The sequence below is a fragment of the Protopterus annectens genome, chromosome 1.part2 (genome assembly GCF_019279795.1).
Source record: "Protopterus annectens isolate FY-2018-M chromosome 1.part2, PAN1.0, whole genome shotgun sequence".
Classification (NCBI taxonomy): Eukaryota; Metazoa; Chordata; order Ceratodontiformes; family Protopteridae; genus Protopterus; species Protopterus annectens.
The window spans coordinates 1,066,577,018-1,066,601,133 of NC_056727.1; the positions used below are offsets into that span (position 1 = coordinate 1,066,577,018).

General features: G+C 40.6%; 1 protein-coding gene across 2 annotated transcripts in view; it reads right to left on the reverse strand.

Moving 5' to 3' along the window:
- Nucleotides 1-24,116, reverse strand: part of LOC122792230 (arf-GAP with SH3 domain, ANK repeat and PH domain-containing protein 3-like) — a 1,314,966-nt gene that overhangs the window by 101,589 nt on the left and 1,189,261 nt on the right. For both annotated transcript variants that reach the window (XM_044059977.1, XM_044059976.1), the window contains exon 22: nucleotides 7,960-8,167. In XM_044059977.1, coding sequence (XP_043915912.1) covers nucleotides 7,960-8,167 — 208 coding nt within the window. The remainder of the gene's footprint in view (nucleotides 1-7,959; nucleotides 8,168-24,116) is intronic.

A 24,116-nucleotide genomic window follows, 5' to 3' on the forward strand; every position in this document is an offset into this window, starting at 1 on the left:
GTAAAACCTGATAGTGCTGGGGTGCTCTCAGGAGCCTTGAACCAGGTTTCTGTCACTGCACAGACATCGATGTTCTCCATACTGAGAAGGGCCTCGAAAGTGCATTTTGAGATTTAGACTTCTGGCATTGAGCAGCATTACCCTTAGTTTTTTCCTTTTTGTGTTCTAGGGTGGTAGGTTTAGAATTTGAGCCTTGCCTAAAAAGGCACTATGGGGTGGCAAGAGCCTTGCCAATATCCGAATCCCAGGGTGACAGGTGCAAGCCGCCCTTAAGCAGCGTGGCTTGTCCAGCATGTCATCCCAGGCAGACAGACATTGATCCCCTTTGAATGACACCAGTGTTTAAGCCAATTGTTAAAGCTGATCATCTTATCTCTGTATTGTGGCATCATTCTTGGTGAAGGTAGGATACTGCTCAAGGTCAGGGTCATACCTGCCTGGGCTACATAATCAGAGAGCTCCTCAATGTCTCTTTTCATGTAGTCCAAGGAGGTACGCCTCAGGTCGCTTACACCAGCGTGGACAATGACTGAGTCATATTTGTACCTGCTGTTGAGAGACCTGAGTGCTTGCGTTATGTGGCGGATTCTAGCCCGACAGGCAGCTTACTGTGACCTTCTCCTTACTCAGTCTGGTGAGCGGACGCCAGTGTGTCTGACTATGGAGTCACCAATGACTAGTGTGTCTGGCATTGTGTTTGGCCTTAAGGGCTGTGACTGTTTGACACTCTGACTGTGAGGTCTATGTGTTGCAGGTGTTGTGTTCTGAGGTGGTGGTTGTTTGGGTGTCTGCTTTGGTGGCCTCTGCTGTTTTGGTAGATTTTTGATCAGAGCCCGAGTATGTCTTTGTGTGTTTATGTGTATGATTTGAGGTTGTGATGGTACTATGTGAGACTGGGTCTATAGTGTGTGTGGTAACCTTCTCCTCCTGACTGGTCTTGCCAGTCCTATGTTGAGAGAGCTCAGCCTCCAGTTTGGCCGATAGTTGCATCTCTCGCATGTATTTGTGTTTTGTGGGAGGAGGAGAGGGTTGTTCAGGTACATGAGGCAATTGTAACATTGCCTCAATATTCCCAGGTTCACCAGCTGAGCAGGAGAGGACACTAGCAACTGATCCCTCGACATGCTAGAAGGACTAGACAAAAAACTTTAAAAGAGATTCCGGGGACGGAGTGACCGAGAAATGGGGTTTGCCTTTTGGGGTGCTATCTATAAGAGTGCCGTATCAAGGTAATAAGTACTGTAGGAGCAAGTGCTAGGTTTAACAGATAGAGAAAAGTCTACTTGGAGTCAAGTAGAGATGATCTTTTTAGGTATTAGAGAAAGTGCTAGTAACAGGGATGCTTAAAGGTAAGATTGAGAAGAATGCACTCTGCAGTGTGCACTAGAGAAGTTAGATATGAAAGTAGGTAACTTGAGTTTTACCTGTTTAAAAAGTTAAGGTTTAGTGGAGAGTTACTATTTTTAAAACAGCAAGATGGACTGAAAGGGGTGGTTATTTTTGTATTTTGGTACTATGAAATACTGTAGGATGGCCAATAAATTTAAATAATTGAAGGGGTGGGATTTCAAAAGTGATGGACCCTAGTTACACGTACCAGTGGTACAGAATGCCTGAATGGCCCTGGTTACAAGTACCAGAGGTATAAAATCCCTAAATGGACCCTAGTTACAAGTACCAGAGGTACAGAATCCCTAAATGGACCCTAGTTATAAGTACCAATAGTGCAGAATGCCTGAATGGACCCTGGTTACAAGTACCAGTGGTATAGAATCCCTAAATGGACCCTGGTTACAAGTACCAGAGGTATAGAATCCCTAAATGGACCCTGGTTACAAGTATCAGAGGTACAGAATCCCTAAATGGACCCTGGTTACAAGTACCAGTGGTATGGAATTCCTAAATGGACCATGGTTACAAGTACCAGTGGTGTAGAATCCCTAAATGGACTCTGGTTACAAGTACCAGTGGTGTAGAATTCCTAAATGGACCCTGGTTACAAGTACCAGTGGTATAGAATCTACAAAATGGACCCTGGTTATTAAAGTGGCATCAACTACCACTTTTTTAATTTAAAAACACAAGATTTCCTAGTAGCAGGGTTTATTGCTTCTTTAACTCATGTTGCATGTCCTTAGAAACACGGTGCTTAAAAGGTACCAAAATTGAATCATCTGGGCAGACAGCTATTTCAGACTGGGGTGTATCACTCTCCTCCTGTCTTGTGTGAGTAGACCCAAAATGGGATGAAACTTGTGGTAATTGCCCATGGCCAATTCCAAAAGAAGGGACCACAATTGCTTAGGTCAGAAGGTAGTCACCACAATGATCTTTGGAGAGTCCTTTTAAATCTTCAGAATGGCCCTGGATATCAGTAGAACAGTGGGAATGCATAAAGGGATATTGCCATCCATGGGAATGAAAAAGCATTGTTTTTTTCAGCCTGTAAACAAGGAGTCCTGGAACAGAATTTGTTGTCTATTTTGAATGGAGGTAAAAAAATCTACTTGAAGTGTTCCCCACAACTGGACCCCCCAAATTAAATTTACATTCTTGATGGTTTATCTTGATCTTGCTCTCTTTGTCTGCCACTACATTTTGCTCTTACAAAATGAAGGAAGCGTGGAGGGTTAAACAAAACTTCAGAGTGACCTCCCAAGCTACCACAGCCACCCTGATAGAGGGTAAGACTTGATACCCCCTTGCTTGTTTATGTATCACATTGCTTTTGTTCTGTGTAATCACCTACAAAGACCAAGTGGTGAAGAGGTTCTATAGCATGGACCACAGCCAACATCTCCTTGACATTTGTGTGTTTTGACCTGTCTCATTTGTTCCAAAGCCCCTGCACTTTTACCCTCACTGACACAGCTTTTCCTGCAAAATCTAATGCATCTGTTTTTCTAGACTGAGCAGGGGATGTGAGAGAGAGACAGAATGGGAGACCTGGATTCAGAGAAATCTGCTTTCACCACCACATCATTTCTCTTTCTTCACAAAGCTCAGTACTGTTATCTAGAAATCCAGTGGATGAGAATGTTTGGTTCAAGGATTAAAAAAAAAAAAAACACTGAATTTTTCTCAAGTGTAACCTGGCAAAAGGAATTATGAGAATGACAGAATGCATGAACCCTAAAATCTGAGATATGCTCTGGCTGAAGATACAGCATGCCTGGAAAACTGAAGCACAGTTCCAGATGCAACTCCAGAGTTAGAAAAGCCTTTTACATGGATAAGTCCAGAAGGTATCCTAGAAACACAATCCTTGAGAAGGAATGAGAGAGGATTTCAGAATATTTATCTGCAACTCTAGGACTATAAGGAGAATTCTTACTCATGTAATGGACTACTGACACTTGGACAAAGACTCTGCAGGGATAAATAATTCATTTAAATAAGGAATGAGTGTATGCTACTCAGTCTGCAATTGGCTATCACAGGAGCCAGGCATTTTGCAGACACCCTTGGAGTAGTGGATTACCCAAAGGGTAATGCAGGCAACTAATGTAACCCAGACTCAGAAAACTATAGAACAATTTTGAACACTGCGGCAACAGGAAAGTGATATGCATCTTTTACAGTTAGTGGTACCAGAAAACTGAAATGACAAATGAGCAGTAACTTAAATTACAAGGTCAACAGTTTGAACTTTGGTAGTTTCACTAAAAGGCCAAGAAAGAATAGGCCGAGCATTGGTCTCCAAGGGGGTTCCTTTTGGCACCAGAAAACTTCTAGAATAAAACAAAACTCTTCCCTACAGAAATGGGAACACTGGTTTCATGACTCCAATAAAAACATTAGACATAACTGGAGCAAATAGGTAAGCCTGATTTAAAGGATGGTGAGGGGATTCCACAAAAAAGGACGTAAGCATTCCCACAGCCATCTGTAACCTTCTACACAGCTATTAAAATCCATTTGTCTGAGACAAATTGATGCCAAAAGGAAAGACAATGGATGCAAGCTGAGACAGCTTTGAAGGAGTGGCAAGGAGGGAGGGGAAATGGGAAGGAATACTGCAATAATCATTCTGAAGCAGTGGACTGCCCATATTTCTGGAAGGTTCCCTCCTTTTTATTAGATCCTTCCTGCCATTTAGTCTTAAAATTCTGCATAGCAAAAGGCAGTTGGGATTCTTGTCAATTTTGTGAAAGAGGGCAGAAAAAATCTTAGAGACCCCTTGAATTAATTATATTTATTTACTGCACTTGTTTACTGGGATGGCTCAAATGGATAGACAAGCTGTCCCTTTTCAGTGGAGGCTTGGGGATAAAAAGCTCCACAATCAAATGAGAATAGATTAAAACAGGTAATACCATTTTAGACAATAAGCATAAAACCATTTTAGGTGAATATAAGTTAGCTACAGTTTGATAAAAGATTTCTGTACACCTGGTATTGAAAAAATACACAGTAGAATAAAACTGTCATACAGTGTTACATTTGAGAACAAAAATATGATGCAATTTGTTTACAAAGCTTTTGTTTATGGCAGAAAAAACATTTTGCAAATTGTGATGTTAACAATAAGCATAGGAGGCACTTTAAAGTACAAAGAGCAGTAGACCAGACTGTGGTTGAACCAGGAGGAGTCTGACGGCCATTTAGTGAGCAGAGAGGTTATACAGAGAGTAGAGAGGCCCAGGAAAAGAGGTTGAGAGAGTGGCAGGGTTTAGGTTATCGCAGGAGAGGTACAAGAGCATAGCCAAGTACTTTTTTACATGATCCTTTAAGTGTAGTTTGAAAGACTTATTGTTGTCTAAAATTTTAGGAGAGAGAGAGAGAGAGGTATGGGATTCCAGGTTTGAGAGAGACAGAGAGAGAAGTATATGGAGTCTCTAGCAATATTGTTTGATTTAGTCAGAGTTAGCAACATCTTTGTCAGAAGAGCATAGTGATCTTTTGGGACTACAGAGCTGGAGAATATTGCTTAGACTTGGACATTTGTCTGAGACAAATCTAAGTTTATGTGTCGTGACCAGCTGTCAGCAGGTTAAATAGTGCCTTTTCCAGCCACTGAAGTTGCTATAGTGCAAGGCAGTGATGTGTCCTATAATGATGGTTAGATGCAAATTCTGCAATTTTATCATAACAACAGTCAATAAAGACAGTTGCTTGGATTGTAAATTCACAAGTATGGGGGGTTCATAGGAAGAGTAGGGATGAGAAGCGATAAGGCAATACTTATCCTAGCCTGCTCTGTTAGGTAGGGTTTCTCTCTATAGAGGGCTCCAAACTTTTAAAGGTTTTCTTTACAGCCTGTTTTATGTGGTAGTACAATTTTAGGTTTCATCAATGGAAACCACTAGTAATTTGTCGAGGGTTACCATTTCTATTCTGGTATTATTTGATGACAGAACTGAGAAGGATTTTTCTTTTGGTTAGATAGCTTCTTAAGGATGAATACGATAAATCTGGACTTTTGGGGGTTTAAAAGGAGCTGCAAAGTTACTTAGCCAAGTCTCAATCTGTGAAAGAACTTCTTAGGTGTACTTCTGTAGTTTACCATGTTTTTGACAAAGCAGATGATTGTGAAATTGTCAGCATATTACATGATGGTTGCTTGTTTGGTAATTAAATGCAGGTCATTTCTTTATACATTAAAAAGTAGTGCACCTAATACCTTGAGGGACTCAAGGAAGACATGTTGTTTTACTACTTTATAACTTGTCTGCTTCAAATTCAACTGTTAAACCAGGATAACAGTGAGAGTTTATCTAAACCTAGAGACGGCATCTTGCATAGTAATTTTTAGTGTGACACCATGTCAAACACTTTGGACAGATCAAAGAACATGGAAGAGACAAGGCTATTGCTGTTTCTGCTTTGATTTACTCTGTAACAAAGCTAAGTAGTGCAGTGGTGGTGCTGTGATGGGGTCAGAAACCATGCTGCTTTGGAGAAAGTGGTGAGGGGTTTCAGTAATGTATGTAAGAACTTGGAATTGTATAAACTTTTCAAGTACTTTATACAGAGGAGAAAGGATGGCTATGGGCCTGTAACTGGATCGGTCAGTGGAGTTTCTACCCTTATGTACGGGGAATATGTAGGATTTTTTCCAGAGTGGGAACATAACTTTTCTTGATAGACTGGTTTATAAAGTTGCACACTGACTATGGCAAAGCATCTGCAGCTACTGGGATGTATTCAGCTGGTAAGATGTTTGGGGAAAGAGGGATGAGTTTCAAAGTTTTAAGTAGTTTGCTGATAGTGGACATTGGGATGGGTTACAGTTTGAGAGCTTGGGAATGAGCTATGGGGTCTGGAGGTGTCATACTAGATGTAGAACAACACAAGTATCAGGCATTGTGCTATCATGCTTCAGGAGTACTAAATCTGCTACGTGCAACTAAAGTATTATCCTATATAACTCTACTTTCTATGCACTCTGCCAATGACCACATACTACCTACCTATACCTACCATTCTATGCTGTGCAGCTTCCTTTCTGTTGGGAGAAATGATGATAATGCAAGCTGCTGCTGTTGCCACCTATATGAATATATAGGGTCTTCAAGATCCGTCTTATGCGGACAGACTGAAATCATTGTCACTTTACTCTGTCATACAGACTGCTCAGAGGTAACCTGTGCCTTGCATATACAGCAATCGCTGAAACAGCTTTAATGGAAATGCTGCACATTCACAAGTCAAATGGCACATAGGTTACTCACTCAAAGGACCTTAACCTGGTATGTGACATCAACAGAACTTGCTGGAGAGACAGATTTGGCTCACAGAGGTTGCCCCACCTTCATGTTAAACAAAGCCACTCATTGGCCGTATTCAAGTGTAATTTGGACGATTGGATGGGTAACTGGAAATTCACTTCAGGGGTTTGACCTGTGTCCCTCTTGGACAGCGGCAATAGGTACAGATTTTAGTGTCTGTTTGAACCAGACAAGCTTGGGAACATGGGTTAAACTTGACTAGGCTTGTAAGGACCCTGGGGCTGTTAGCCTACTAACCTCCTATGATCCTACGATATGTGTACTAATACATAAGCTAAACTTCTATCATGCATCTATCATTAGCATGCATGCTTTGACATAACCTTATGGGTCAACGAAGAACCTAAAACATGCAGTTCATAGCACCCCATTCTGGGTGTATAAAGATACATATCCACTGGACAGTGCCATGTTACATTATAGCAAATAATCAGCTCTACAGCTGATCATTACTTGAGGACTGCAAATTCATCCACAGGCATGACTTATAAACATATTTACAAAAAGTCAAGGCTACTGTCTCAGACAGCAGATTACCACCCAAAATGCCAACACAATTATTCTGTTCTCTGTGGATTACACAGAACAGCTACTAGGTGGGGTGGGGGAGGGGTTGACTGTGCCATTAGTAGCACTTGGAAAACTGTCAGGACACACTGGTATCATGGCTGGACAGAGGTTTAAAGAGTAATGCAACTCCTAGAAGTCAGTGGTGTTTTAAGAGAAATCAGAGCAGTTCATAGGAACCAACAGTCCAAAGTTAAAGGAACTTAGGGTTGTGGTAAGTATACATAAAACTGAACTGCTGTTGATCAAGAAAAATGCTTCAGAATCTAGCCCTTCTCATTTACCATCCACATTTTCTGCTGACAGCTCACTGTAATCTACACACTAATTTTTAAAACACTTGCCTGATTTCTATAAGAATCACATGACAGTAGAACTGAAGCATATGACTGTTTTAAATGCATGGCTTATCTCCCAAAAAATAGTAGTTTACAATCTATTTCGTAAATGGAACAAAAACAGATGAGTGCTACTATCCATGGTCATAAGAACAGAATGGGGAATAAAATGACAAAAAAAAAGATTATACAACAAAATAATATGCCAGAAAGTAAAAGGTGTTATTAGTGTTACCTGTCATTCTCAGCAGAGTAATAGAAAGACAGAAAAGTGGTATAAACTATCACTGCACATTTGTTTGGCATTGATGAATAAAACTTACTTTTATAGGAGTTCTTCAGTGGAAGAGGTGGAGGCATTTCGTCACTGTTTGCCTTCTGTGATGGTGGTCTGGAGACAAATTCAATTGACTCATAGGTTTTGTTGGTGATGTCTGTGCCAGCAAAGCTCCAGCGATTTGGGGGCAGGTTCTGGGGCTTAACTGTAGATGGAAGTGGTAGAGATCTTGAAGACTGGTTCAGTGGGCTGATCTGCAATACAAAGGCAGCAAGAGATTCAGAAAATCAGTACATTCTACATTGTTTCAGATCTTCAGCTATGCTCCATATGTCGCAAATAAGACCTGGAAGAAAAAGAACATACATGCAACTAAGGACACAGGCAGGAGGTGAGGATTACCAAGCCTGGAGTGACAAATGCAACAGAAGTAATTCACTGTGTGATTCTGATCAAGCATCAGATGATGTAATGTGTATGTCTTGGCCCTTAACACACAGGTAAAAAAATTGCAAAATGGTTCTGTTCACTCACATCCCAATCAAGCAGCAGACACAAATGTCATGGACTGAATGCAACACTTATCAAAATAACAAAACTCTACTCACTAAATCAGTTATCAGCGAGAAAGGCTTTAATTGTTGGAAACTGCTGGGGTTTCCCTTTCTGACATAAATAGCTTAACCAATTCTGAAAATTTCCAGGCCCTACACTTGGCAGTATATGCATCTACAGTCTGCACACATCATATCATTATGGGTCAGGGTAGAACAGCAAGCTCATCCTCTGTACTTCACAGGTCAACACCTGTTTTAAGCAAGTATAACCTGAAAGGCAAAGAAAAGCCCAAAAAATACAAAATTATATACTTTTACATTCCAACTCCATCCACAGATGCATGATAAAAAAAAACATTGGACAGCAGGAAATGAAGGATAAACATAGACTGTTCAGGGTTCTCTCACTGAGCTAAAGGTATCTTAGAATGCCCTTGGCAGTTGGCAACTGCAAGAATGAAAAGTGGTAAAAGCTAGAGCTCTGTAGGAGGCCACAGGTGGAGGAACCTCAAATGGCAAGGATTTACAAGTCTGACGTACTGAAGTTCCAAAGAAGCTCTCAACCCATGGCCTAGGCAATAACGTATGGTAAAGGTGTGAAATGATGACCAAGTGGCCATGCAACTAATATCCCTAATGGAGACATTATTGAAACAAGCAGTTAAAGCGATCTCACCTCTTGTGATGTGGCATCTGACACCATCTTTTTGAAATAACCGCTAATTCACTTGTTGGCTAAAATAAAGTTAGCAACTGACTTGGAAAGGAATTTCTCAGTCATTGCAAGATCCTCTAACTAGAGCTGCCTTCCTAAACTCATGCATATCATTCAAACAACATTTTTGCTGAAACTAAACATCATGGTATGAAGAGCTCTCTTTCCAGAAAGAAAATAGAAGATGAACAGACTGGTTTAATGACAACTCTTAGAACACTTTTGGGACAGAATGTTATCTTTAATGGAAACCTAATGCTTATGAAAGCCTGAAGAGTGCTGTCCAAACATAAAGGCCTGCAACATAGTGATCCTCAAATGGGAGGTGACGGCCACCGAGGATGATGTTTTCCAAAAATATCAGGGTATTTGGACCATCAGGTATTTTGGGTCTCTTACTCATTTTTTTCCTTCCTAATATGCTGCAAATCTCTTTTTTGCTATTTTTACTTTTCAGTTGAGACATATTGCTTTTGTACCCAAGGCACAATGTGGGGAACCCCACAGAGTACAGTGCATCAGGCTCACCAACCCCATTTCTCTCATTTTCTTCATGGGATCGAGGTGTTGTGGCAACTGTTTCCACCTTTCCCGATTCAGCGCCACTCTCCAACTTTCTTGGAGAGTTATACCTGTTTGTCGCAAGTCTTCCCTCATTCAGTTCGGCTCTGTATTACATGCTCGAAGAGACTTTTCTTTGAACATATAATCATCGACACCTAAAGAGCGAACACTCTAGAGCACGAATGGCAACGTTCATGAATTTTTTCTTTGGGGAAAAAATTCATTTGGCTGTTATTGGGAATTGCCCTTTTCCCCAATGTAGAGCGATCTCGAAGTTGGTATGTTTAGTTAGGGGGGTTGTGGGGGGCACAGCCCTCACTTGATTAGGGGTTTGAAGTTTTTTTTTTGTGTACGGCCATGTGAATTTTTTCCCCCGAGGAAAAAATTCACGGATGTGGCTGTTCGTGTTTTACAGCGTTTGCACTTCAGGTATTGATGATTATATGTTCGAAGAAAAGTCTCTTCGAGCATATAATATAGACCCCACTCATTCATCTCTTGGCTGGATATCCTCGTTTACTTTGGCACACTTATTCAGTTTATTTTTTTGTTTGTTTCTTCCTAATATGCTGCAAATCTCTTTTTTGCTATTTTTACTGTCAATTGAGCCATCCTGCCTTTGTTTCCAAGACACAATGTGGGGCACCTGACAGAGTACAGTGCATCAACCCCATTCTTTCATTTTCTACAAGGGGTCAAGGTGTTGCCAGTCTCCCACTTTCTTTGAGAGTTATACCCGATTGTCTTAGATCTTCCCTCATGCAATTCATCGCTTGGATGGATGTCCTTGTCTCCTCTTGCCTAGAAGTCAGTGGTATTTTAAGAGAACTTGTCTTCTACTGCTCACCTTCACATGAGACTGAACCACCACAATCTGCTGTCACTGAACTTTTCTGCAACTGGGGCTACTTTGTCTTCTGCTGTGAGATCCTTATTTTTTGATGTGTGCCAGATGGTGCATCCTATCACCCATCTCAGGGACTTCCTCTCCATCTCCACTAGCTTCAGCTGCTCTGCCTTCACTGCCCAAGTTTCCATACCATATAAAAGTACTGGTTGCATATCTGTTTAACAAATCTTGCTTTCCAGCTTCTTAGTCTTCTGCCATACATTATCCCTGACAATCTATGCCAGTTAAACTAAATTCAATGTGCTACAAACCCCGCATGCAAGCCATGACAAAGGAGCATCTTAAGTTACTGCTTGCTCCCTTTACTTCTTCTACTACATCACTGTTTAGGCAAATAAAAAAATAATTACTATTATGTCTTGCCTGACTGACTGTCCTTTTCATGTTACCAATCAACCCAACATTTTTAAGTAGGAAGTGGAAATCAAAATAGTCCACACAGCATTGTCTACAATTATATGCCAATAAAATATTGCCAATGCTAAGGCGACAAGCATTCAGTTCTAAAAAAAAATGCTTGTTTTGACTCTTTCCCTCCTTTGGTGCTTGAAGAACAGAAATGGTCAGCTTGTATGTTGTTGTGTCTTTCGTATTTTCCCGGTTAGGGGTCGCCACAGCGGAACTCCGGTCCGCTAATGATTGGTAGTAGATTTTTACGTGCCAAGTTGCCAGCTCTGACGCACAACCTTCAACAAAGGTGCACCCATTCATGCATGTCTCCACACATAAGACGCTCTAGCTGAGAATCGAACAGGGCAACGTTATACTGTGAGGCGACAACGCTACCGCAGCACCACCAACGCAACAGTCTCAAACCCTCTTCCTTAAAGGCAGTCACTGTTTAGCTAAAATAATGTCTGAAGAGAGAAGATGGTCAGATGCCATAGACTAATATTAACCTGCCAATTTCACTTTCTTCTGGACCCAGGAAAATGAATGTAAACAACTCTTTTACTAAATACTGTGGCAGCTATCTGCTGTGCGTCATTTATGTGATTTGCATCTTGTTCACTAAGGGTTGGCTTGTACTTCAGTTTAGTACTGGATTTGCTTGAGATGCACATTTCTGTGTAGCTGGTTGACTGTAGTGGTGTTTGTTTTTGTTTGTGGCTGAGGTGCATCACTTTAGTGAGCAATCCACGGAGTGTGTGAAGTGCAAGTCTGTAGGCATACCTCAGCCCAAGGATATGGCATGGATATAAAAGGATTGTTAGACCTATCTTTAGGTATAACACCATGTTCCTTGATGCTGAGACCAGTCTTTTGATCCAACTTCCCTGGCGTAATGTTGCATGTGGCATTTTTATCACTCTGCAGTCACATCTGTTTTACCTCTACTCAATTTTCCTTGCTGGTGAGTGTGTATGCTGGACTCAGACTGCTTGTTGCGTGTGTTACAGTCGATGGGAATGAACCTGCCTGCAGATGATCTGGTTTCTGTGTCTCAGTGCTCAGCTCATATCTGCTGCTGTCATGGAGTGAAGCACTGCTGTGATTTTGCTGCTGAGCTTTTACTCTTTTGAGCCAATGATGTGCCAATGATTATGGCTTGCTGGACCCAAGAGGAACGTACGCATTTACCACTTATGAAGTAAACAAATCTCCATCTGAATGGACATCTTAGTTTCATTCACTGTGGCCATGCAATACCTCTGCGAACCCATACAGTTTTTTTTACTATCTTCTAAGGGGGGGTGGGTGGGTACTAAATCACACTGCTTAACCTGCAGAGGAAGGTTATTCAGGAGATGCACTCGGGTAATGAATCTGACTCTCCAGTGCTTTCTGATTATCTACTGATGAAGTTTCAGTTATCTGGTTCTAGTGTTAACTTAGCTGTTTCACTTGCTGAGATACAGGATGTCAAGGACCACCTGGTCTCTAAATGTATAGTAAGCAAGGCACAGTCATCACCATTTATGAGTCTATAAGACACAGTACAGAGACAGAGCTTCTAGCCTTTCCTGGTTAATAAGATTCTTAAGACCAAAGATCATTTTAGTTATGAATCTCTGTGTTTTTTCTAGTTTAACATGGCAAGTGAGGTACATACCAAAGCTAGTATTGTACTCTATAACGAGTCTGGATCAGTGTTGCATAGACAGATGCAATACGTTTAGCTACTGGTTGCGTTCATAAAATTCTGAAACTCTTTAAAGATTTTCCATTACCACTCTACGTAATTTTATTTGTAAGTGTCGAGGACCCTTAATATACAGTGGCAACTAGCTGCTCTTTGTCTTTGCGCCAACCATTACTGAACCAAACTGGCCATACAAGTGGATTAGTATAATTCTTATGTATTTTAGGTTTTGCAAAAATAAAAGACAACATTGATAATAGCACATAAAAATGTTGAAAAATCGTCATATAGATAACCAGTGCATAACAAGTGACATATAAAATATAATATTTCCTGGCGTCTTCCTTAGTACTATCACATCAACTACTGGGATGTAACTTCACATGTGCTGAGCAAAGAAGATGGCACCTGTATCTTATCACAAGCCAGTTAAGCCAAGACCTGTTGAAGGGTGGTCCCACAAAGGGTATATCAATCCAATGCAAGATCTGTCTTGAGCAAGACCCACATTGTTTCCAATTTGCTGTGTTAGTGACATCGCATTTTCAACACCAACTTTAGTTTTGGACTCACCTGGCAGCCTTGGTGCCTCCATGTTCCTTGACTGTGCAATATCCTAAATGTGACAACACTGGGACAAAGCTGTAGGCTTTAAATAGGGCCTAAGGTTGGTCTGTGCTCTTTATGGGATTACCAATAACTCTGGGTGTGTCACAGCGGAAGAATGACTTGTATGCTTCTCATTCATCATCAACCTGATGACAAGAAATCCTTTTTCCACAAGTTTACAGACTTCCTCACTGATTTATGAAAAAACTGAAAGTTCTGGAACAGATAATTTCAATATGTGGAGCAATGATGTTTTAGTGGCTATTCCTAAATATTTTGCAGACATTATAAAGAGTATGGATTTATTCAGGTTACTACCACTGTCTCCCATAAGAATGGCCACATGCTGGACATGGTGCTCTAGCATGAGGTGGTCAGTTTACATCAGGGTAAGGTACCAGTCTACAGATCTAACCACTGCTTTGTTTTATTCAGCATACAATGACACTGCTTTTGGGCTGGTTATGTATGTGAATATATCTATATCAATAGAAGTCTTATGATGTAGACTCAACTAGCTCTCCTAGAGCACTGCAGTGAGGAGGTGGCAATGCTGGTGGCTGATGGATGTTAACAGCTTTGTGGTAGAAGCTCTTGCATGTTTCACTCCTTTTGTGGTACAATCTGCTCCTGTATCCAAGAAGGAGCCACACTGTGGCACTGCCCTCTAGTGTGTGTGTACAGTGAAGGATGAAGCACTGAACGATGTGTACCCACCTTATGGAGGAAGACAAAAAGAGCACTGGGACTGCATTATTCCTGGCAACATTAGGCAGTCTCCCATAATTCCAGAGAACAGTCAGATAAAGTTCAAAATGGAACAGCATTCTACCCCAGTTAAGAGATATTAAATAGATAGACAACTTAAAGAAATAGATAAATGGCATGCTAAAGTACAGTTGTGTACACTTACCATAAATGTAGATGTTCGAGTGTATTCACTGTTACAGTCATTACATTTGGGTTATCCTGCTGGCAGGTTGCCCTCAGTCGGCCTGAATTCCAAAATCTTGGGTCCTGCGTCGGTTGCTGTCGCCTCTTCCCTGACGTCAGGTCATCAGGGGTATAAAAGATGCAGCCAAAGCCATTTTATTCAGGTTTTTCTTGCCCCACATGTCAGGTGCCCCCAAAAGGGTAGGCTAAAATTATGTAAATAAAACATACATGCACCAAAATAAGCTTTACCTTCATCTATAAGCAAATACACCACCCAGGTTGTATAGATTAGAGAAGTAAAGATAAGTTCCAGCAAAAATAAGGGTGATGGCGGGGGGGGGGGGGTAACCTGGACTGCAACAGTGAATACACTCGAACATCTACATTTATGGTAAGTGTACACAACTGTACTATGTTCTTCGTGTTTCAATGTTGCAGTCATTACATTTGGGTTGAGTCCCAAAGCTATGGTTGGGGGGCTAGAACTAAACAGCATTAGGAGCGGCTATGAGGCCCTGCAGAACTGCAGTGGCAAAGCCTGCCCTGGATTTGGAGTAAAGAGGCAGATTGTAATGTTTTGTAAAGGTATGCACTGAACTCCAAGTAGCAGCCTCTAAAATGTCTTTGGTTGGTACTCCCCTGAGAAAGGCTGCAGAAGTGGCTGCAGCTCTGGTTGAATGTGGCCTAATGCCCTTAAGCACTAGTTTGCCATGCTGTAAGTAGCAGAATCGAATGCAGTGACCTATCCATTTTGAAATAGTCTGCTTGGAGATAGCCTTTCCTTGTGATGCTGTGGCATATGCCACTAGTAATTGTTCTGTCTTTCTGAAAACTTTAGTTTTGTCCAAGTAGAATCTAAGTTGTCTGTGTATGTCCAAAGAATGCAGAATTTTCTCCCCCTTGTTCTGTGGATTTGGATAAAAAGTTTGCAAATGAATTGTTTGGTTAAGGGCTACACTGGATACCACCTTAAGCATAAATGTAGAGTTTGTTCTCAGAGAGACCCTGTCTGGATAAAAAATGATAAAGGGTTCCACAGCCATGACAGCCTGGAGCTCAGAAACTCGTCTTGCAGAAGTTATTGCTAGGAGCAGAGCTGTTTTCCAAGATAAGAACTTTATATCCGCAGTAGCAGCTGGCTCAAAAGGAGGTAAGGTGAGTTTTTCCAAGACATAATTGAGGTCCCATGCAGGTATTGGCATTCTCCTTGGAGGCCTAAAGTTTTTGGCTCCTCTGAGGTACTGTCTTAATAAAGGATGAGAAAAGAGTGGAGGCTCTGTATTGTAATGAGCCACAATAGCAGAGGCATGGATTTTAATTGATGAAAAAGATAGGCCTTTGTCCAGCATCTCAGTTAAGTATTGTAAAATCTGAGGAATATTTGGAACAGCTGTATCTGTTACTTGAGCTTGGTTCCAAGTGCAAAATCTTCTCCATTTCCCAGCATAGGATTTTCTAGTACTAGGCCTTCTGGCTTCTAAAATGACATCCATCACAGCTTTACTGAGAGGTGTGGTTTGTACAGCTACATTATCCGCCATGCTGCCATGTTTAGGGTCCTGAGTTGGCTGTGCAGAATCTGATTGTTTTGCCGGGACAGTAGAGGAGGTATTTGAGGTAAGGTCCAGGCTGGGCATTGGGACAAGTTCCTTAAGATCGGATACCAGTACTGGCATGTCCAGACTGGGGAAATCAGAATCATTTTTGGTTTCTCCTGCCTGACCTTTAGGAGTACCTTGGGGAGGAGAGGCAGTGGAGGAAAGGCATATACTGATAGGCTTGTCCAGTTGAAATATAAGGTGTCCACTTTCCAAGCTCGTCTGTGATAGGTCCCTGTGCAGAATCTTTTTAGTTGATTGTTTTGAGGGGAGGCAAAAAGATCTATGTCCGGGCGTCCCCATTTCTTTGTTATGCTGAAGACTTGTGGATCCAGGTGCCACTTGTGAGGATCCATGAGGTTTCTGCTTAATTCGTCTGCCAGAGTATTGTCCTTTCCTGGCAGGAATTGTGCCTACAGATTAACTTGGTAAGTCAATGCCGTGTCCCATAAAGCCATGGCTTGTCTGCACAGGGGATAAGAATGAGTGCCCCCCCTGCTTGTATATGTACCACATGACCGTGGTGTTGTCTGTCTTTATCAGTAGTTGCCCGGATGAAGTAGGTCCTTAAAGGCTGTCAGGGCATTTTGAACAGCTAGCATCTCTTTTTGATTGATATGTAGATGCTTTTGGTTTGAGGACCAGGTGCCCTGAATGCCTCTTCCTGCCATGTGTGCCCCCCAAGCATAATCTGAAGCATCCGTCGTTAGGCTCTGCCTGGCTGGGGATAGTGAGAATGGCTGTCCCTTGTTTTGGTGACAAGCCTTTGTCCACCATCAAAATTCCTGTTGCAGGCAGGGAATTAGAGTAATCATTGTTTCCAGACTGTGGCAATGTTGTGTCCAGACACTTTTTAGGTACCAAGAAGAATATAAAATAGAAAGTCTGCGCAGGGGAACCACGTAACAAAGAAGATGAGAAATGTACAATAATCCAAATACTGAAACGTGGTGGCTATTCTAATAACATTCACAGTTCAACGAACCAAAAGCAGCATATCCATTTAGCAGCAGCAGAAAGCATAAAGTATAGTCCAACCATATAAAAAATGTCCACGAGGCTTCTAAAAAACAGGAACGTTCTTTATTAACATGCAGTAAGCGCTTTCACCCAGACGGCTTCATCAGACTGTAACAGCATGTAAAACCAACAGTCATATATACCTAAATCAATTAACTCCAAAATCCAATCATTCACATAATTAAACAATTAAGCTATTAAAATTTAAAAACACAAGACTTTTTAAATACAAACATTTTAAAATTTTTAGATAATTAAAAATCATGAACTACCAGAAAACATATAATAAAATAATGATATTTAAAACATCACCTCTTATGTTTAATGGACAATTTTCTTCTTTTTAGTATTGGTTGTAAACTAACCTTGTCATTCAATCCAGGGCTAGAGTCTGCTCTGCATCTAACAATCCACCTGAGCTCAACTTCTAATGTGTACGTATCGACATCCCCCCCTCTCATAGTTGTGTTAATACACTGCAAGACAAGAAAAGTAAAAGTATGTATGATATCTGTATCCAGTTGATGACGAGCTAAAGCATTAGTAGCATCCCCATTCCTCATTTTATAAACGTGCTCTCTGATTCTTTCCCTCAACTGCCTGTTCGTCTTACCAATGTAAAATGCTGAACAGGCAGTGCAAGTGGCAAGGTATATCACATTTGATGTCTTACAATTAGTTCCAGTAAAAAATGAAAAAACCTGTCTTGTTATAGGTTGTTCAAATACAGTGTTATTATTAATATATATACACTGGTTACAATTACCACATGCTGTGGTATTCGAACTGGAATGTACAAGACTAGTGCCCACTCTGTGGCACAGTAGTTTCTTTAAATTAGATTTGTTCTTATATGCAAATTTAGGTTTTAAACCTACCACCTTGCTAATCTTATCATCCACACCTAGAATGTTCCAATGTTTCTCAATGATGTTCCTAACATGGTATATATCACTGGTATAGTATAAGAGCATGCTTAATCTACTATTGTTTCTAGGGGTCAATGATGTACTTGTTGTTAATGCATCACTGGCCTGATTTGAGAAATAGGGACAAGCTCTCGTTCCCCTCAGGTCATCTGTCTCTACAAAGGCTAACCTAATTTCATTTTCCGTGTATGACCTAGATAATAGCCTTTTCTCTAATTTAGATATCTCTTTCTTATAGCCTTCTTCAGTGGGGTTCAATCGAGATGCCCTTATAGCCTGTCCCTTAACTACATTACCAAATACATGTAAAGGGTGCATACTAGTTCTATGTAACAGTGTATTTCTATGACAGCTCTTCCTATGTACTGATGTATTTAACATTCCATTACTTAATCTAAAAATATCTACATCTAAGAATGATATATAGTCTCTAGAATAATTCATAGTGAATTTTAAGTAATTAGATGTATTATTAATGAAATAACTAAATTGATGTAACTGTGCCTCATCACCCCTCCAAATAAAGAAGAGGTCGTCCACAAATCTTTGATAAAAGGTGACATATTGTTTATATCCTTGACTTGTTTTCAGCTTATTCTCTTCCCATATAGCCATTACCAGGTTGGCGTAGCTGTTGGCACACAAGGTGCCCATAGCTACGCCATCCCTTTGCAGATATAAGTTACTATCAAATACAAACACATTGTTCTCTAGAACAATTTCAAGAAACAGGGCTAACAGGTCAATCCTACTAGTGTTCATCGTAGTATGTTCTCTAAGGTAACTCAATATACACTCCACTCCACTGTTATTCGGAATAACAGTGAAGAGGCTGACCACATCAAACGTTACTAAAAAATATTCACTTCTTTCATCTATTGTGCTAATATATTCATACAATTTAATCAGGAACTGTTTACTATCCTTTAAAATAACTTCATTAGCATCGACAAAAGGTCTTAATTCTTGCTCTATAAACAAAGAAAGAGGTTGTGTCAACCATCCCGGTCCTGAGACAATAGGTCTCAGCAGTGGTTTCAAGAGACTCTTATGAATTTTAGGTAAACATTTAAGTACAGGAATCAGTGGTTTATCAATTTTAAGAAACTTATAAAAATTTTTGTCAATAATGTGGCTCCTAAATAAATCATCCAAGGTGTCATAAACACGAAAAACCTTAGTAATAACATCTTCCATGTCTATTTTCATATAATACCTGGTATCACTTAACAACTCATGGACACTAAGTTTGTACTGTTCTAAATCCATTATTACAATGGGACCGCCTTTGTCAGTGGGTGTGATAACTATAGATTCATCACTTCTCAGTTTATTCAAAGCTTGTCTTTGTTTAACTGTTAGATTATTCTTTCTCCCATTTTTATAAGTATGTACTGAATCATAATGGTATTTATAAAGATCTTGTTCTACCATCTTCATATAAGTGTCCAAAACAGGGTGTAATGCAGGTACATACACACTAACAGGTTTATATAAATTCCTGGGTTCAGTAACACCGTCTGACATCCCAAAATCAAGTTTGAATTGCACATTCCTCATAAACATTTTCACATCTATCATAGTGTCAGTGATATCACTTCTTCTGCTAGGAATAAAAGTTAGCCCCTTATTCAAAACATATTCTTCATCATGACTTAACCTTCTGTTAGACAGATTAATAACTATGGATTCCCTTTCACGCTCCACATTTTCTTCAACGTGGGCCCTACTTGTACTGTTTCCATAACCTTTCATTTTTGCCGGCCCCTGCTCATGGAGCGTGTTCTCCCCTTGAAATGAGGGGATTGTATTGGGAAAGGGACATCCCTATTATTGATCTCACCCTCAGTAATTTTAGTAACTTTTTTCCTAACAACAGGTGCAGTTACTTGATCAGAATGTAGATCTTTCTTACTTAAAATAGTACCCACATCATTGACCAACCCTAAACATTGTGCTTCTCCTCTCTTATTGTTAACAATATTAACAGTAAGATATAAATTCACTTTGTCAGTTAATCCATCTGCTGAAATAACAGTCTTAGTATTTACAACGTCAGTAGAAGCATCAATAAGTTCAAAATTACAGTCATTGTTACGAACAGAGTCCTGCACATTTGAATCAATGTTAACATTACTGATATTCTCATTAACATAGTCCCGTCTCACAGCCCTTATTGGGACGGTCTTAGGCCAAACAAAGATTTGGCCATTATTAAAGTCATATAAGTCCCTTTCAATTTTCCGTTTCTTTTGTTCAAGGAGTCGTTTCTCAAAAAGAAAAACGTTCTCCATAAGTCTGTCCATACCTGCTATAGCTTTTGAAGAAGTATATTTTGACAAAATAGCCCCATGTAACTCAACAACCTTCAACCTTATAGCTTCTTCCTCTGTCAAATGAAACTTTATCAAAAGCTTCATATAATCAAAGCTCAACTGCATGTTGAGCTTTTGCCAACTTAATAACAGTTCCGGAAAATTGTTACTTGAACTTGGCATTTTTAGGACTCTTAGTCCTCTCGGTATAATCCGCTTCTGAAGGCAAGCTTCAAAATGATGTCGTTGAAGCTGTAGTCTCTTCAACTTTAAAAATTCTGTTTCTAGGGTGTCCAGTTCTTCCGCTAAGTTTACTAGTTCTTCGGCGTTATCCACTTCGGATCCACGCAGATCATCCGGTTCAAACATGAGCAAAAGGTTCTCCTCCCCAGAGACGCACTCATTGAACCTACTCAACTTCCGGTCGTTCAAGCCGTTGGCATCCGGTGTGTACGTCAACTCAATGTCCTCACTAGCATTTGCATTAGTAACCATGGAAAATGAAATTAGGTTAGCCTTTGTAGAGACAGATGACCTGAGGGGAACGAGAGCTTGTCCCTATTTCTCAAATCAGGCCAGTGATGCATTAACAACAAGTACATCATTGACCCCTAGAAACAATAGTAGATTAAGCATGCTCTTATACTATACCAGTGATATATACCATGTTAGGAACATCATTGAGAAACATTGGAACATTCTAGGTGTGGATGATAAGATTAGCAAGGTGGTAGGTTTAAAACCTAAATTTGCATATAAGAACAAATCTAATTTAAAGAAACTACTGTGCCACAGAGCGGGCACTAGTCTTGTACATTCCAGTTCGAATACCACAGCATGTGGTAATTGTAACCAGTGTATATATATTAATAGTAACACTGTATTTGAACAACCTATAACAAGACAGGTTTTTTCATTTTTTACTGGAACTAATTGTAAGACATCAAATGTGATATACCTTGCCACTTGCACTGCCTGTTCAGCATTTTACATTGGTAAGACGAACAGGCAGTTGAGGGAAAGAATCAGAGAGCACGTTCGTAAAATGAGGAATGGGGATGCTACTAATGCTTTAGCTCGTCATCAACTGGATACAGATATCACACATACTTTTACTTTTCTTGTCTTGCAGTGTATTAACACAACTATGAGAGGGGGGGATGTCGATACGTACACATTAGAAGTTGAGCTCAGGTGGATTGTTAGATGCAGAGCAGACTCTAGCCCTGGATTGAATGACAAGGTTAGTTTACAACCAATACTAAAAAGAAGAAAATTGTCCATTAAACATAAGAGGTGATGTTTTAAATATCATTATTTTATTATATGTTTTCTGGTAGTTCATGATTTTTAATTAATTGTTAATAAAGAACGTTCCTGTTTTTTAGAAGCCTCGTGGACATTTTTTATATGGTTGGACTATACTTTATGCTTTCTGCTGCTGCTAAATGGATATGCTGCTTTTGGTTCGTTGAACTGTGAATGTTATTAGAATAGCCACCACGTTTCAGTATTTGGATTATTGTACTTTTTAGGTACCATTGAATTTTCCTCATATGCTGTCTTGCATATGGAATTAGTAAGATGCAGGATGCCATGAAGCCCAAATCCTGCAGAATTTTTCTTGCAGATAACTGGGCCTTTGTTGCCATTTCCTTGAAATAGGTAGTCAGTTGCCTTTGTTTGTCTGGAGTGAGATAAGCCATCTGGGCAGTTGTATTTAAGCTTGCACCCAGGAATATTATCTCTTGAGAGGGTACTAGTTTTGATTTCTTTTTGCTGACTGTATACCCTAGGCATGTTAAAAGTCTTATCACAAACGTCAGATGCTGTAGTAGAATATCCTTGTTCTCTGCTTGTATGAGGCAGTCGTCCAAGTAAGGATATATTTGTATTCCTCTTTGTCTGCAGTAAGCAATTACTGGTGCCAGGCACTTTGTGAAGACCCTGGGCGCAGTAGATAAGCCAAAGGGCAGTGCAGAGAATTGGTAATGCTTTGAGCCAGCCTTGAATCTAAGGTATCTTCTGCATGACTGCCTGATTGGGACATGCAGGTATGCCTCTTTTAGGTCTAAAGTCACGAGCCAAGCCTTGCTGCCCAGCATGGGCAGAAGCTGTTGTAAGGTCAACATCTTGAATTTTGGTATATCCAGGAAAGTGTTTAGAATAGATAGGTCCAGTATTGGTCTCCATGCTTTGTCCTTTCTGGGTACCAAGAACAGTCTTGAATAAAATCCTTGTCCCTGCTCTTGCTGTGGCACTTGTTGAATAGCCCTCATGTCCATGAGAGCTGCGACTTGTTTTTGAGTTTCTGCCCATTGATTTTTTGGCAGGTCTGGTCAACCGTTTGCCCTTGGCAGGGTATGGAAATGAAACTTGTAGCCTTGTGACACTATGTCTAGAACCCATTTGTCCTGGGTTATAATGTGCCAATTTTGAGAAAAAAGTGCTAGTTTTCCCTCTAAGGGTGCTGCCAGAAGATAAGTGCTTGGTGCAGGTAGAGGAAGTCATTAGGACTGTTTTCTGTATGATTGTGCTTTGTCTTCTCCACCTTTGGAGGTAGAAGCACTCCACTGGTTAGGCCTGTAGGATCCTTACGGCTGTGATCTACCTCTAGGGCATCTGGATCTGCCCCTTTTAGGTCTGTCTGAGACGGGAAAGGACCAATTATTTGTAGGCCAGTGTCTGCTAAATCTAGGTGGCTGTACCTGTAAAAAAATCCTTGACCGTTTGCATAGATTTAGCTTTGTCCTCCATTTTCTTTAACACCTCTTCTGCCTTAACACCAAACAAGGTATCATGTTGTAAAGGAGCATCTAATAATTTTGCTTTAACATGGTCAGGCAGAGTTTGTTCATTTAACCAAGCATGCCTCCTAATGACAGATCCCATAACAGCGGCCCTGCAGGAGGCCTCCAGAGAATCAAACCCACATTGCAAAGTATGCTTTCCAACTTGTTCAGCTGCATGCAATAACTCCTGCATTTCTTTGTTTTCTGCACATTCATAATTTACCATCATTTTCTGTTTAAGCAGTGTCATGATATATTGCTGATATTTGAGCATATGAAACTGGCAATTTAAAGCCCTTATAGCCAAAGTAGCAGATGTGTAAATCTTTTTTCCCCATCTATCCAGTGCCCTAGAATCCCTGTCAGAGGGGGTAGGGTTTTTTGCAGTAGAAGCCTTGACCCCTTTTGGATCCTGAGAAATAGTTTCTGGGTCTGCAGTAGGGTTTTTGAAAAGGAATTTATGAGAGTCAGGGACCCTGTAGTATCTGTCCAGCTTAACAGGAGCTAGAGGTAAAGAGTCAGGGGTCAGACTAGACTCCAAGAACACATCATCTACAATGTCCAACACAGGTGGAATAGCTAGAGGCCTGTGTTGAGGTAGTAAAAGGAAGTCTCTGAGCCTTTTCTTACATTCTGAAAAATCTTGGCTCCCCCAGTGGAAGTGCTCCCTCATAGTATGCAAGGTTTCCCTAAAAGAGTAGTCCTCAGGAGGGGAAGCTGAAGGAATTGATTCTTCAGCATCAGAATCCTCATAGGGGGGGAAGAGAATATTCCTGATCAGAAGAGGAATCAGAAGAAATGGAAACCTGATCTGAAGATTCATAGTCTGTGTCTTGCCTAGGCCTCTTATCAGGAGGAGGATGGGAACCCCTGATCAAGGTAATTAAGTCTTCGGCCATTTTGAGCATCTGTTTTTTGGGCATGCAGGCCTGTCCTTGTGGCTGGTGAACTTGTTTCTTTGCCTTTAAAGGTGTTTTAGTCTTTGTCTTTGAAGTCGGTTTTATATATAATTGTTTAGGTCTGAATACACCCTCAGAAGCTGATGCCTGCTCAGCGGCTCCGGACCCATCTGAGGGAATAATCTCTGAAGCTCCAATACCTTGAGTTTCCAGCGGCCTGTCCGACTCCAGTCAGTAGCGGCCTGCGACTCTAAAGTAGTGGGTGTCAAGGGCTGC